This window comes from Bufo gargarizans, chromosome 11, assembly GCF_014858855.1.
Source record: "Bufo gargarizans isolate SCDJY-AF-19 chromosome 11, ASM1485885v1, whole genome shotgun sequence".
NCBI lineage: Eukaryota > Metazoa > Chordata > Amphibia > Anura > Bufonidae > Bufo > Bufo gargarizans.
The window spans coordinates 17,068,647-17,083,782 of record NC_058090.1 but is presented as its reverse complement, the minus strand read 5'-3'; the positions used below and the strand labels follow the sequence as shown (position 1 = coordinate 17,083,782).

General features: G+C 48.5%; 2 protein-coding genes across 2 annotated transcripts; both read left to right on the top strand.

The window, feature by feature from the left end:
• The first annotated feature begins 544 nt into the window (after positions 1-544).
• On the top strand, positions 545-5,645 carry LOC122921603 (heat shock protein HSP 90-alpha). The gene is made up of 9 exons (XM_044271703.1): positions 545-647; positions 1,732-1,896; positions 1,976-2,342; positions 2,766-3,208; positions 3,448-3,613; positions 3,699-4,037; positions 4,572-4,840; positions 4,948-5,281; positions 5,370-5,645. The coding sequence occupies exons 2-9, from the start codon at positions 1,732-1,734 to the stop codon at positions 5,477-5,479; spliced, it is 2,193 nt and encodes a 730-aa protein (XP_044127638.1). The 5' UTR covers positions 545-647; the 3' UTR covers positions 5,480-5,645.
• A 3,443-nt stretch (positions 5,646-9,088) lies between these two features.
• Positions 9,089-14,859, top strand: LOC122921252. Its single transcript, XM_044271234.1, has 4 exons — positions 9,089-9,211; positions 10,534-10,590; positions 11,634-11,705; positions 14,338-14,859. Exons 1-4 carry the CDS (start codon positions 9,101-9,103, stop codon positions 14,857-14,859), a joined length of 762 nt encoding a protein of 253 aa, XP_044127169.1. The 5' UTR covers positions 9,089-9,100.
• Positions 14,860-15,136: the final 277 nt, after the last annotated feature.

Sequence of the window (15,136 nt, the reverse complement as noted above, 5' to 3'; positions counted from 1 at the left end):
TATGTAGGTTTTTGCTGGCGGTTTCATACACTTTGCACATTTTTTGTGGTAAAAACACTGAAGGTTTAACAGACATAAGAAACGCAGGACGCATGAGCGTTTTTTGCTACTGGCGTTTTTGTTCATTAGGTGGCGATTTTGGGTGAAAGCAGCATAATTTTATTAGCTATACAACATGGCATCACTCCTAGGGGCTGAATGAGGAACCTTAGTGTATTTGTGGAAATAAATATGACAGAAAGTCTGTCATTTTACACACATTACACACATTTATAACACGGCTCCGCAGTTTACCGCGCCACATCTCTGCCTCTGCGCCATTCGATGTTTCCCCTGTTGCCAGGGCAACAAGCACATGGCTCGAGCATCTTCTAGTGTTTTCCACAGTTTTCTGTCACGTCATGTAAACCCCGCCCCCTCCCAGCTAACCGAAAGTACTGACAGGTACCTGCTGCTCTGTGATTGGCTGAGAGCTCGAGCGGCGCTCCTCCAGCCAGAGGAAAAGTCAATGAAGATTCCAGACGTTTCTGGAACTGTGGGCGGGGCCGTCTGTGTGTATATAAGCGGCGACGAGGCAGTTTTCAGTCAGACTTACTGTTATAGGCTCCTAGAGATTCCTTGGTGGCGGGAATTGTGGACCAAACACGGTAAGGCGCTTCCTTCTTCTTCACGCCTGTCAGGCTTCCGTGTCCATGGCAACCGAGGAGCCGTTGGCTGCTATGGAAGACATCCCTGGTCCCTTACTCTATTCTATTGCTCTTGTGTACAGTACTGCAGAACTACAACTCTCAGCAGGTTGCCATTGTTCTGACTGGCCATAATGGGCTGTGTAGCTGGTGCAGCATCTTCTGTTGCATTTTAGGAGTCGTAGTCCATGATGGGTATGGGTTTGTGCTGGGCTTGTAGTCCTGTAGACTGAGGGCAGGCTTATTCTATAGGCAAGTGTCTCTTTTTAATTTTTAGAAGCTGCTATGTGTCTGTTAGTTCTAATGTGGATGGGGGGGTCTATAGAGAAATGTGGGGTCCTCATTATAGTGTGTAACTCTGTATTGATTAGTCTGGTCTAAAAATGCCTGTCCCTTTAAGGGTATGGTGACCAAAGGCAGCACATCCATGCAATGTTCATACAGATTGGTGCATTTTTTTAAAAAAAATTGATAAAAATACTTTGCAAAAAAGAAATAAAACACCCCCAAACCCCCACGAGTAAGCCATTTAAAAATGATCTGCGTCGGTGCACTTGTGTCTGTGTCTTTGCACTGGAACCCAGCAGTTACGTGTAGGGGGTTGACGATTAGGTTCTATATAATGTTCCAGGGTTCTTCCATGGCTAAGATTATAGGACACTGCAGGATGGGTTCTTTGTAGGAAGCGTCTATTATAAAGGTTTCCGGACGGTCGTAGCTGTCGGTTCCAGCCCGTGGTAGAGGACGGCATCATCATCGTCGTCCAGAACCTTCCTGGAATAATCTGCATTAACTCCTATAGGACGGTGGGGGAGGGATGATGTCTTCAGTGGTATCTTCTAGAAGCTCGCAGTACCCAGGTCCTGGCAGTAGGTGGTGCTCTGATCTCATTCATGTGGTCGAGTCTAGAAAGATCCTTGTCTTGCTGCAATAGGGAGGAGGGAATCTCCAGCGATCGAACCATCGGAGCCGTATTTTTACCGTCTGGTAGTCGTCTGTGCTTTGCGTTGCTCACGTTCCTAACTGTAAATCTTGCTTGTGACAGATGCCAGAGGAGACGCAGACTGCACCCCAGGACCAACAGATGGAGGACGACGTGGAGACTTTTGCCTTCCAGGCTGAGATCGCTCAGCTGATGTCCTTGATCATTAACACTTTCTATTCCAACAAGGAGATCTTCTTGAGAGAACTGATTTCCAACTCTTCAGATGTAAGTGTCCAGAGCTTTAGTAGTTAGTGGGATCTTTGCTTGCCAACATGTTATAAAATATATATAATTTTTTTTGTAGGCTTTGGATAAAATCCGCTATGAGAGTCTCACTGACCCCAGCAAACTGGATTCGGGCAAAGAGCTTAAGATCGACCTGATCCCTAACAAGCAAGATCGCTGCCTGACCATTATCGACACTGGCATCGGTATGACCAAAGCCGACCTTATCAACAACCTGGGTACCATCGCCAAGTCTGGAACCAAGGCTTTTATGGAGGCTCTGCAGGCTGGAGCAGACATTTCTATGATCGGTCAGTTTGGCGTTGGTTTCTACTCGGCCTACCTGGTGGCAGAGAAAGTTACGGTGATCACCAAGCACAACGATGACGAGCAGTATGCCTGGGAGTCTTCAGCCGGGGGATCCTTCACGGTCAAAGTAGACAACAGTAAGTGCAAGAGAGCTTCTCTGTAAGGCCTCTTGCACACAAACGTGTGCGCCCCGCAAAATGCAGGCCGCAATGCACAAACACTGTCCGTGGGGCAGCCGCAGCGGATCGCGGACCCATTCACTTATGTTGCACAAAAAGATAGGACATGTCCTATGTTTTTGCGGAATGGAAGTATGTGACGAAACCCCACGGAAGTACTCCGTAGTGCTCCCGTAGGGTTCCGTTCCGCATCTCCGGATTTGCAGACCCATTCAAGTTAATGGGTCCGCATCCGTGATGCTGAATGCCCACGGAACGGCACCCATATATTGTGGATCTGCAAATGCGGTAACGGGCGCACATGTTCGTGTGCAAGAGCCCTAAGGATGATATTGTAGGCCTGGTCATTAAGTGAGTGATTCGATTGTCCAATATTTGCAGGTGAGCCCCTGGGCCGCGGTACCAAAGTGATCCTGCATCTGAAGGAGGACCAGTCTGAATATTTCGAAGAAAGGAGGATTAAGGAGATTGTGAAGAAACATTCCCAGTTCATTGGCTATCCCATTACACTCTTTTTGGAGAAGGAGCGCGATAAGGAAATCAGCGATGACGAAGCGGAGGAGGAAAAGGAAGAGAAGAAAGAGGAGGAGGAAAAGAGCGAGGAGAAGCCCGAGATAGAAGATGTAGGCTCTGATGAGGATGAAGATAAGAAGGAAGGAGACAAGAAGAAGAAAAAGAAGATTAAGGAAAAATACATTGACCAAGAAGAGTTGAACAAAACCAAACCCATCTGGACCCGCAACCCAGATGACATCACAAATGACGAATATGGAGAATTCTACAAGAGTCTCACCAATGACTGGGAGGACCACCTGGCTGTTAAGGTAAATGCCACACAACATAGTCTGTACCAGTCGTTACAAGTATTCTTGTAGCCACGGTATATAAATGCTCTGGTAACCACCACTGGCATTCATTGTAGGTGTGATGTAGAGATGGGTATTCATTTTGGAAGCATTAGAGTAGTGACTAAGTAGGCTGGTACTGTGTGCCGAGTAGTAAAGTGGTAACCCTGGGCTTTAATATGTAAAATGTAACTCTCTCTGATCTTGTAACTCTACAGCACTTCTCTGTGGAGGGCCAGCTTGAATTCAGAGCCCTGCTGTTTGTGGCCAGGCGAGCACCTTTCGACTTGTTTGAGAACAGGAAGAAGAAGAACAACATCAAATTGTACGTGCGCAGAGTCTTCATCATGGACAACTGCGAGGAGCTGATCCCAGAGTATCTGAGTAAGTAAAACCCGTGTAGATGTTGGAGAACGTAAACTAATTGTTGCCTAATTACAGAATGATGATTGTAATTTTTACTCTGTAGACTTCATCAGAGGTGTGGTGGACTCTGAAGATCTTCCGCTGAACATCTCCAGAGAAATGCTGCAACAGAGCAAGATCCTGAAGGTGATCCGAAAGAACCTGGTGAAGAAATGTCTAGAGCTTTTCACAGAATTGTCAGAAGACAAGGAAAACTACAAGAAGTTCTACGAACAGTTCTCCAAAAATATCAAGCTCGGCATTCACGAAGACTCCCAGAACCGCAACAGACTGTCTGAACTCCTCCGGTACTACACCTCCGCATCTGGAGACGAAATGGTGTCACTGAAAGACTACTGCATCAGAATGAAGGAGAACCAGAAACACATCTACTACATCACAGGTGTGCAGTGCCCAATCTCCGTGCCAGGGTTAATTCACATAGATTTGTTTCTGCAAGCCCCATTCAGAGGACTGGAGGGCATTTTTAGTGGCAGAAAGTTCTGCAGCATGTGAATAAACTCTGGCTTGTAGCAGTTCAGATGCCTACAGTCCTTCTGCCCTTGCCAATACTATTGCAAGTGCGAAGACTGCAAAATGTGGTGGCCACACTTTCTGGCCCAAATCTGACCTAAACTCAGTCTATGGAGTGAGAGGAAACAGGAGTACCTGTGGAGAACATACAAACTCCATGCAGGTTGGATTCAAACCCAGGACCTCCAGTGCTAACCACTGAGCCACCTTGCTGCCTCCCCCCCCCTCAATTTGAATGTTGCTTTGTCTTCCAGCAGCATCCGAGGATCCCTTCTTGGCACGGCTGCAAGGGGATACAGCATAAAATCTGACTACAAAACAGATGGCTACAGTAACTTGCAGCAGCTGACTGAGGTTAGTGCTATATGTTGGCAGTGTGACTAAACGCCTCTTCTCTTTACAGGTGAAACGAAAGAACAGGTGGCTCACTCGGCCTTCGTAGAGCGGCTCAGGAAGCAGGGCCTGGAAGTCATCTACATGATCGAGCCAATAGACGAATACTGTGTACAGCAACTGAAAGAGTTTGAGGGCAAGACTCTACTCTCCGTCACCAAGGAAGGGCTGGAGCTTCCAGAAGACGAAGAGGAGAAAAAGAGGCAGGAGGAGAAGAAAGCCAAGTATGAGAATCTGTGCAAGATCATGAAGGATATCCTAGAAAAGAAAGTAGAAAAGGTTGGTACCTGCTGCGGGCTCTCGTGGGGCGTTGCCTTCCATGAATGCTAATGCCGCCCCTGATGGAGACTGTATAATATTTCTAACTTGTGTTTCCTTAATTTCAGGTTGTAGTGTCCAACAGGTTAGTAACGTCGCCCTGCTGTATTGTAACTAGTACATATGGCTGGACCGCCAACATGGAACGGATCATGAAGGCCCAGGCGCTGAGGGACAACTCCACCATGGGCTACATGGCAGCAAAAAAACACCTAGAAATTAACCCTGACCATTCCATCGTCGAAACACTGAGGCAGAAGGCAGACGCTGACAAGAATGACAAGTCGGTGAAGGATCTGGTTATCCTGCTCTACGAGACCGCCCTCCTGTCATCAGGCTTCAGCTTGGAAGACCCCCAGACACATGCCAACCGCATCTACAGGATGATCAAGCTCGGCTTGGGTGAGTTGTGCCAAATGACGTTCTGGAAATGTGACAGGTTATCTACATCCTATGGGGACACTGGAGTAATCCTCTTCTAACACGGCAGGTATCGACGAGGACGACACAACCACTGAAGATCTGACGCCTCCAGTCACTGAGGAGATGCCACCTCTGGAAGGAGAAGAAGACTCCTCAAGGATGGAGGAAGTTGACTAAATCCATTGAACCTTTAAAGACGTTCCAGTTCTAATCTTGATCGGTTAGGTTTTGTACTTGTGCAGCATTCCCGCAGCCTGCATTATGTTTAAAATATTTATTTTTTGGATGTTGTATGTTTTTGTTAAAAATTAAACTGTTCTATTAAAATAAAAATTGCCTCCTACTGAGGTCACTCGTGTCATTGGGGTAGTTGCCTCAGTATCTATGTAGGTTGAAAATAAGCCTCACAGGCGACTTCCTGGTGTGGCGCCCCCCCCCCCCCCCCCCCCTCTTCCTGGAGGAGATTATATGGCACAATACTGCCTGGTGGTCCGAGCGCTGCAGTGATGTGACTCTTGTGGTTGCAGACACTTGGTTTGTGGCAGTGGGCAATACCCCCTGGCACAAAGTTGGCCACGTACTTGCTACTTCTCCATTGCCGTTACACTGGTCTGGCTGCAGTTGTTGGCTACAGCCTCATCAGCTAGTACAGGGATCAGCCACCTGCAGCACTCCAACAATGGTGAAGCTAGGTCTCCCAGCATGCACACTTGCTTGGTTGTTCTCGGATCGCCTCCTAGAAGTGAATGGAGCATGCTGGGAGTTGTAGTTTCACGACGGCTTAAATGCCAGAGGTTGCTGCCCCCTCCATTGTGTTCCCACACTCGCTGAAGGGATTTCCAGCATTTATTGAAAACCATGGACGACCAGATGCCATCCATGTTCTGTCTGGTTTTCATGGACCCAGATTTCTAGGTATGTTTGGTCGGCATCCTGAACCGAAGTCATGACAGTGGGGGGGAAAGTGTAAATAAACCCATCGGAATCAATGGACGTGCGCTGCACGTGGAGAACACGGATGGCACCTGTCTGACATGAAAGAGGCCTGATTGCAATCCATGCTCTTGCTGCCAAATCGGCCCCCGTTCCCATGAACAGACCTGTCAGTGGTGGAAAGTGTCTGCCTGGTGTGAATTCACCCTTGCTGCAAAAAACGGATTTTTCACTAGTTGTCAACTTTCTTGTAGGCCTGGAGAAAAAAACGGATCCGTCCCATTTCCGTTTATGCAGGGGGAGTCCTCTCCTGCATAATGGTAAACGGACGGATCCGTTTTGCAGCCCATAGACTTCTATTATGACAGAATGAATAACTGAACGTCTCTAAGGGCATTCCGTCATAGAATTGCGTTATGGTCCGTGGTAACGGAAACCAATAACGCAATTCACCTTTTACCACCAAACAAAGCGTGAACGAATTTCAAAATATGAGTAGAGAGGTCTCTGGAAAGTGTCTTGGTTACCGGAGGTGAAAGAACTTCTCATAGGGGGACTCTAACCCTAAACAGATTACTGCCCCCACAACAAGGAGATCATGGCCTGACGGTCAACACTCATTGTGTACTACAACTCCCAAAATCCACACAGTAGTAGTTGCGAGCCTATCACTGACTGCTCGGTGCTTTCTCCATTGCTGCCCATAGAAACCCATTCACATTACGAAGTTATTGCGGTGGATTATCCGTCTCTGCGCCACTCCCGGCCTCATTCACTCCTGTGTTGGGTAAAGGCACTGTGTAGCCTTGGCGTTTGAACGGCGGCCACCATCATAACCTGGGGTGAGGGTCCTCTGTTACTGGTTTTGCTTAAAGGGGTTTTCTGGTTGTACAATATTGATCCTCAGGATGGGTCATCAGTATGTGATTGGTGGGCGCTGGGCTCCTCACAAACACCAAGCACAGCGCCGCTCACTGTATAGTGTCTGTGCTTGGTATTGCAGGTCCATAAGGTGCGCCTAGGAGGCCATGTGACAGAAGGATGTGACGTCATTGGCTGCAGCTCTCATTGTTGGGGGTGCCAGGATCTGACATCCCTGACCTAGAACAGGCCATCAATATTTTATTCCTGGAAAACCCCTTTAAGGTTGGACTTTTTCTTCTTAAAGGGATAGTTCAGCTGCACTGTCACACTTCTATGTGGGTATAATCCTAACCTGTAGGTGCAGCTCAGTGTGACGCTCGATAGGTTGAAACAACGTAAAGTGAACTAACCCTTTAAGAATTTTTTTTTTTGTTGTTGTTGTGGGGGTGGGAGGTGTTAGAGACACCAGAGCCTCTACCACACCAAATATTAAATAAAAATGAAGAAATCCTCTAAATAACTTCTACATTAGTTGTCACTATCATCATGGCCTGCACCAACTCTAGGTTGTCAGAAATCACAATTCTGTAGCATCGGCTAACCTACCTCTCCCTGTATGCTGGGAGTCGTAGTTTCATGACTTACAGAACTACCAATGGACGGAATGATGTATTAGCTACGAGAATATGACGTCACGGGCGAATCCATGGCCCTAGAAAGCCCGCCCACTCGCAGCGCTTCTCTGCCACGTGACGTCACCGCGATAGTAGCCCCGCCCACGGTCGCGCTCCTCTTCCTGCGCTCAGCGTGAGTGGGCGTGTCTTCAGAGGGGGGCAGACGCTTTGGGCGCGAGCAGCGGCGGCATGCCTCGGAGACGCCAGAGGGGCCGAGGAGCGGGAGGCTGGAGGCCGGCGGCCGGGGAAGGTACCGCGGGTGGCGGTCTCATTACAAGCCGCATTGTTACCGCAGGTTCTTACTGCAGCATCGGCACTGTAGTGTCTACCTGCGGGCAGGGGCTTTCTCCAGTGTATGGTGAACATATTTACACACAGTATGGACTATGTGCCCCTGTGGTGAATGGAAATATTTGTTTTACCTCCTGGTAATGTGCTGCGCTGAACCGCCACATTGTAGCAAACTTAAAGGGGGTTGTCCACTTTCAGGAGGAAAAGGTATAGCGCAAAGGATCGGCTTGTGATCATTACTTACCCTGGTAGATCAGCTGGGCACCAAAGAGGCCAGTTATTGGCTGCTGTCCTCACACGCCGCCACTGCAGCCGGAGCGTAGGCGCGGGGTCTGCCGGGTAAGTAATGATCACTTCTTTATGGCTGACTGATCCTCCTGAGAAAGGACAACCCTTTTAAGTAGGGGAAAGATCTGTGCTCTCAACTGCACAAATACGTTTTAGTAAGGTTTTCACCTCATTCACTGACAGCAAGCAATGATCTTAAAAACTTTGCAAAACCAAAAGGCCCTGATTTATCAAGACCGGCGCCTGCTGCCCCGGAGGAGGCGCCTCATCATAAAGGACATGTCGCCTCTGGCAGCGCAGGGCCCGTCAAGTCCGGGGCAGCAGACGCCAGCCCGTGCGCCGCAAGGAAGTCTACGGCGGCTCTGAGCTAATATATAATAATGATGATGGAGCCGGGGGCCCACATCCCATCACTCCCCCTTTTCGTAGAATTGGCGAGGGCAGCGAAAAATTCTAATAGCGACTAGAAAAGTCTCGGCTCAAATTCGGAGGACCTCCACCGATCACCACTTACCCTGTGGAGCCCCCCTGAAATGGCCGGTCGGAAATTCCGCGGCGCCACTCCATACATTTGTAGGAGTACAGGGTTGCGTCCATTTCAGGGGGGCTCCACGGGGTACGGTGCCCCCTGTTCTCGTAATCGGTGGGGGTCCAAGTGGTAGGACATCCCCCCCCTCCCCCGAACATCTAGTCACAAGATAGAGGATAACTTGTTATAACCGGAGTACCCCTTTAAGCGACCATCTGGATGAGCGTCCTGCTGTGTTATGCTCCTCCTCTCTCCTCAGGTGACGCCGACGTTGCAATGGATTCCGGGAGAAATTCCGATTATGTAGAGCGGCTGGCTTCCAAATACATGGTGAGAATTGGGGATGCAGAAGTCATGAGACAAAGCTCCAAATCCTCTGCATAGGCACAGAGTGAATTGTAAAATCCTGCCGTCCGCAGCCACCACCAGAGGGAGCCCAGGAGCTCACTGCATACCATTGATCAGTGTAATACAGGCTGCATTAAGCTCCAGAGCTCCCCCTAGTGGTGGCCGCAGGCAGGCGATATTGGGCTGATAATGGGCGCCGTTTTTGACAAACGCCATTTATTATTTTATTTATTTATTTTTTTCTAAAATGTCCTGAACGTGAGACCCTGTGGGTTCGCAACCATGTTGCTGTACAGCAGATCATTTGTCTTTGTCAGTTTATTTTCTCCTCGGTGCAGTGTACAAGACAATGTGCCACCTGGAGACAGTCAGCAAGCTGCTATTAACAATGCCGATTGTGTAGTGGAATTGCAGTGAATGGGGTCTGGGTCTGACTGACTCCTTTATACTCCCTTCCCCTTCGAATATTAAGTTTACATGCTTGCTGACGGTTTCTGGGTAATAGCCAGGGGGAGGGGGGGAGAGCATCTGTCAGCAGCATCAGCGCTATGAAACCAGGCATAATGAATGTGCGGTGCAGCTGCCTCTTCTTCCCCAGTAGCGCAGATCACTACTGCGCATGTGCCAATGATGTCATCCGTAAGAGGAGATGCTTTGCTTATTTCGCGTGGAGGATGACATCATTGGCGCATGCGCAGTAGTCATCTGTGGTGCTGGGGAAGCAGAGACAGATGCACTGAGCGTGCTCCGCTAGTGTAGACTGCTGCGCAAGCGTCAGATGACAGGGCCGGGCGGAATAGCTGCCACTTCAATCAAGGAGACGAGGAAAGTGGAGAGGACCTCCAGGGCCCGCCCCCAGTGCACTTAAGACCTAATTTACATATGAATTAAGAGCGGTGCAACGGAGGACCATAAATGAGGTAGCGTCGTTATCAGCAGGTTCAGCCCTAGCAGGCAGTATGCAGGGTTTAATAGGGTGGATCCTGCTGGCAGAGTCTCTTTAAAGCAGGCATCCTCAAACTGCGGCCCTCCAGCTGTTGTAAAACTACAACTCCCACAATGCCCTGCTGTAGGCTGATACCTGTAGGCTGTTCGGGCATGCTGGGAGTTGTAGTTTTGCAACAGCTGGAGGGCCGCAGTTTGAGGATGCCTGCTTTAAAGTCTCATTCACCATGTAGCTTATCTGCTTGCTGATGGTTTCCACAGAGCAAACGCTTTAAAGCTCTCACCATGGCTTCTTGTGTTACGTCTGTGTTGTTTGTGATTTCTTGTTAAATGATCTTTTTTTGATTTTATGTCTTAAGCGGAAATGTAAAGTAGAATCCAGCACCGACTCCGAATCCGACAACAACAACAACGAGGTACGGGGTGCACTGCCGCCATGGTTGTCAGGTGACGTCTGCAATAATAATTATGTGAGGGGAGAAGTATTAGTGTTCAGTGATGGTGGTGAAGTGGGCGGGGCTGTGACAACCTCTCTGTTAGGGCTCATGTGTTGGATGTTTTGCGGTCTGCAAATGGCGAATACTGGCCGTGTGACTTCCGGCGGCACCCATTGTGTGATTGCCGGGGCATGGACCTTCCGTAGATGCACTTTTGGGGACAGATCTTGAAGTGCGCGTTAGACTGCTGAGTATTTTACAGTGTTAGGGCTCATGCATATACAAACGTGTGGCGGCTGCATCTGCAATGCACTGGCACCGACCGTAGAGCCCCACTGCATGCTGATCGCGGACCCATTCACTTTAATGGGGTCCGCGATCCACATCCAACGGTCTGCACCGCAAAAAAGTACTTTTTTGCAGTGCGGCGGCACGGAGAGTAACCCCAAGGAAGCACTCCGTACTGTTTCCGTGGGGTTCCGTGCCTCTGTTCTGCACCGACCTTCCGGATTGCGGACCCGTTCAAGTGAATGGATCCGCATCCGTGATGTGGGGTGCGCGTGTATTGTAGACCTGACGTTTGCGGGCTGCAATACGGGCACAGCCGGGCAACGGCTGTGTGCATGAGGCCTTACTAGGGGTATACCCATCGCAGACATTGGTGGCATCGCTAGGATATGCCATCACTGTCGGGTAGGTGTGGGTTCCACCTCCTATTTCCAGAACGGCGCCCCCGAAGTGCAGGAGAGCAGCCGTCTAGCCTCCGTTCAATAGCCGAGTGAGCGCGCTCCTGCAGCAGTGAGTGGAGGGAGGGCGCACATGTGCCGTGTGCTCTTCTTCACTTTGGAGGGCCCGTTTTATAGAACCGCACCTACCCGACATCGATGGCGTATCCTAGCGGTGCCACCAGTGTCTGAGATGGGAGTACCCCTGCTGTTGTGTACAGCTCCACGGGGCAGATCCCGGATTAATTGGCTCGCTATAGGATGTGTTTTTGATGTGTTTTTCCCTTCTATATTTAGGGTTTGGGAATCAATATGTCAATCGCAGCGTCTCCTGTAGATATAAAGACGATGGATTTCCAGAAACTGCAGGTACTGATCGGGTCAGCAATAAGAAAAACTAAAGGAGGCCATTCTAAATGTGCTGTAAGCAGAGTCATTATACTCTAGAGCTGCACTCGGTACTCTGCTGGGGGTGGTACAGAGGATCAGTACAGGGTAAGTAATGTATGTACACAGTGACTGCACCAGCAGAATAGTGAGTGCAGCTCTGGAGTATAATACTGGATGTAACTCAGGATCAGTACTTGATAAGTAATGTAATGTATGTACACAGTGACTGCACCAGGAGAATAGTGAGTGCAGCTCTGGAGTATAATACAGGATGTAACTTGGGATCAGTACAGGATAAGTAATGTATGTATACAGTGACTCCACCAGCAGAATAGTGAGTGCAGCTCTGGAGTATAATACAGGATGTAACTCAGGATCAGTACAGGATAAGTAATGTAATGTATGTATACAGTGACGGCACCAGCAGAATAGTGAGTGCAGCTCTGCAGTATAATACAGGATGTAACTCAGGATCAGTACAGGATAAGTAATGTATGTACACAGTGACTGCACCAGCAGAATAGTGAGTGCAGCTCTGGAGTATTTTATACAGGATGTAACTCAGGATCAGTACAGGATAAGTAATGTAATGTATGTATACAGTGACTGCACCAGCAGAATAGTGAGTGCAGCTCTGGAGTATTTTATACAGGATGTAACTCAGGATCAGTACAGGATAAGTAATGTATGTACACAGTGACGGCACCAGCAGAATAGTGAGTGCAGCTCCGGAATATAAGTATTACAGGAAAATGAATTTAATATGTATCCACTGTGATGATCAGCTCTGCTACATCTTGCTATCTCTCTTGTGCAAATAGCAGTGTGATAGGTTTATCTGTATTATATAGGAAGCTACTATGATATGACAGTCGGTTCCATAAATATTGGGACATGGACACAATTCTAACATTTCTGGCTCTATTCACCACCACAATGGGTTTGAAATGAAACGGACAAGATGTGCTTTACCTGCAGACTGTCAGCTTTACCTGCAGACTGCCAGCTTTAATTTGAGGGGATTTACATCCAAATCAGGTGAACGTGCAGGAATTACAGCAGTTTGCATCTGTGCCTCCCACTTGTTAAGAGGCCAAAAGTAATGGGACAATTGTCTTCTCAGCTGTTCCATGGCCGGTGTGTGTTATTCCCTCATTATCCTAATTACAATGAGCAGATACAAGGTCCAGAGGTCATTTCCAGTCTGCTATCTGCATTTGGAATCTGTTGCTGTCAACTCTCAAGATGAGATCCAAAGAGCTGTCACTATCAGTGAAGCCATCATTAGGCTGAAAAAACACAACAAACCCATCAGAGAGATAGCAAAAACATTAGGCGCGGCCAAAACAACTGTTTGGAAAATTCTTAAAAAGAAGGAATGCACCGGTGAGCTCAGCAACACCAAAAGACCCGGAAGACCACGGAAAACAACTGTGGTGGATGACCAAAGAATTCTTTCCCTGGAGAAGAAAACGCCCTTCACAACAGTTGGCCAGATGAAGACCACTCTCCAGGAGGTAGGTGTATGTGTGTCAAAGTCATCAATCAGGAGAAGACTTCACCAGAGTGAATACAGAGGGTTCACCACAAGATGTAAACCATTGGTGAGCCTCAAAAACAGGAAGGCCAGATTAGAGTTTGCCAAACGACATCTAAAAAAGCCTTCACAGTTCTGGAACAACATCCTATGGACAGATGAGACCAAGATCAACTTGTACCAGAGTGATGGGAAGAGAAGAGTATGGAGAAGGAAAGGAACTGCTCATGATCCTAAGCATACCACCTCATCAGTGAAGCATGGTGGTGGTGGTGTCATGGCGTGGGCATGTATGGCTGCCAATGGAACTGCTTCTCTTGTATTTATTGATGATGTGACTGCTGACAAAAGCAGCAGGATGAATTCTGAAGAGTTTCGGGCAATATTATCTGCTCATATTCAGCCCAATGCTTCAGAACTCATTGGACGGCGCTTCACAGTGCAGATGGACAATGACCCAAAGCATACTGCAAAAGCAACCAAAGAGTTTAAGGGAAAGAAGTGGAATGTTCTGCAATGGCCAAGTCAATCAACGGACCTGAATCCGATTGAGCTGCATTTCACTTACTGAAGACAAAACTGAAGGGAAAATGCCCCAAGAACAAGCAGGAACTGAAGACCGTTGCAGTAGAGGCCTGGCAGAGCATCACCAGGGATGAGACCAGCGTCTGGCGATGTCTATGCGTTCCAGACTTCAGGCTGTAATTGACTGCAAAGGATTTGCAACCAAGTATTAAAAAGTGAAAGTTTGATTTATGATTATTATTCTGTCCCATTACTTTTGGTCCCGTAACAAGTGGGAGGCACATATGCAAACTGTTGTAATTCCTGCACCGTTCACCGGATTTGGATGTAAATCCCCTCAGATTACAGCTGACCGTCGGCAGGTAAAGCACATTAGTTTGTTTCATTTCAAACCCATTGTGGTGGTGTATAGAGCCAGAAATGTCAGAATTGTGTCGCTGTCCCAATATTTATGGACCTGACTGTAATTGACTCTACTGCACTGACAAATGCAGCTCTGCGTGGTCTGATCACGGCCGTTATATAGAAACCTATTTCTCTTTCATTCAGTTCTTGGACCCTTATGATGGAGACTCTGAAGACACCTTACAGTCTAACAGCAGTGAGTGTGAGCAGACGTGTATCAGTGATGACCCCCAAAACCCCTGTCCCCTCGGGGAAGGATCTGTGGGGATGGACTGCGGACTCGTCTCCATAAGTGACCCACCATGTGAAGGCTGGAGCCTCACGTCCTGCAGCGACCGCCTGGAGAAGGTGAAGACATCTTGGCAAAGTCTAGACATATCTAAGAAATCGAGTGTGCCGAGCGGCTCATCTGACCTGTCCATGGACTCCGGTACGGTGACCGAGGACGCCAGTGTCGCGTCCGGCCGCTTCCTCCTGATTGGTCTGGCCTCCAGATCTGAGACGTCTACGGTCTTGCCAGCCAGCCTGACGTCGGAGGAGACCAGTGACTTCAGTATGTTTGAGAGCTCGCTGATAAAACGTAAAGGGGGGATACGAATGGAGGGCGAGAAGCTGAGGCTGAAGAAGCTGCGCGTCGCTGAGTATATGGTAGGTGGAATGTTTTAGTCTTCTGACTCTACCCCCTGCTGCGTTCCTTTATCTGTGCTTGTGGTCAGTGGCTGTCCTGTATACCTGGGCAGGCAGATATTACAGCACCACTCTAGCCCATAGGCTGGGTCTGGTATTGCAACTACAGCCCATTAAGTAGCAGACACAGCGCATGGACACGAGTGGCGCAGTTTCAGGAAGAAATCCACCATGTTTTTGTTATCTGACAGAACCCCCAATAATATCCATGGGGCGTCTGCACTCCCATTCTTGGAGGTTCTAGAAGTCAACCCCC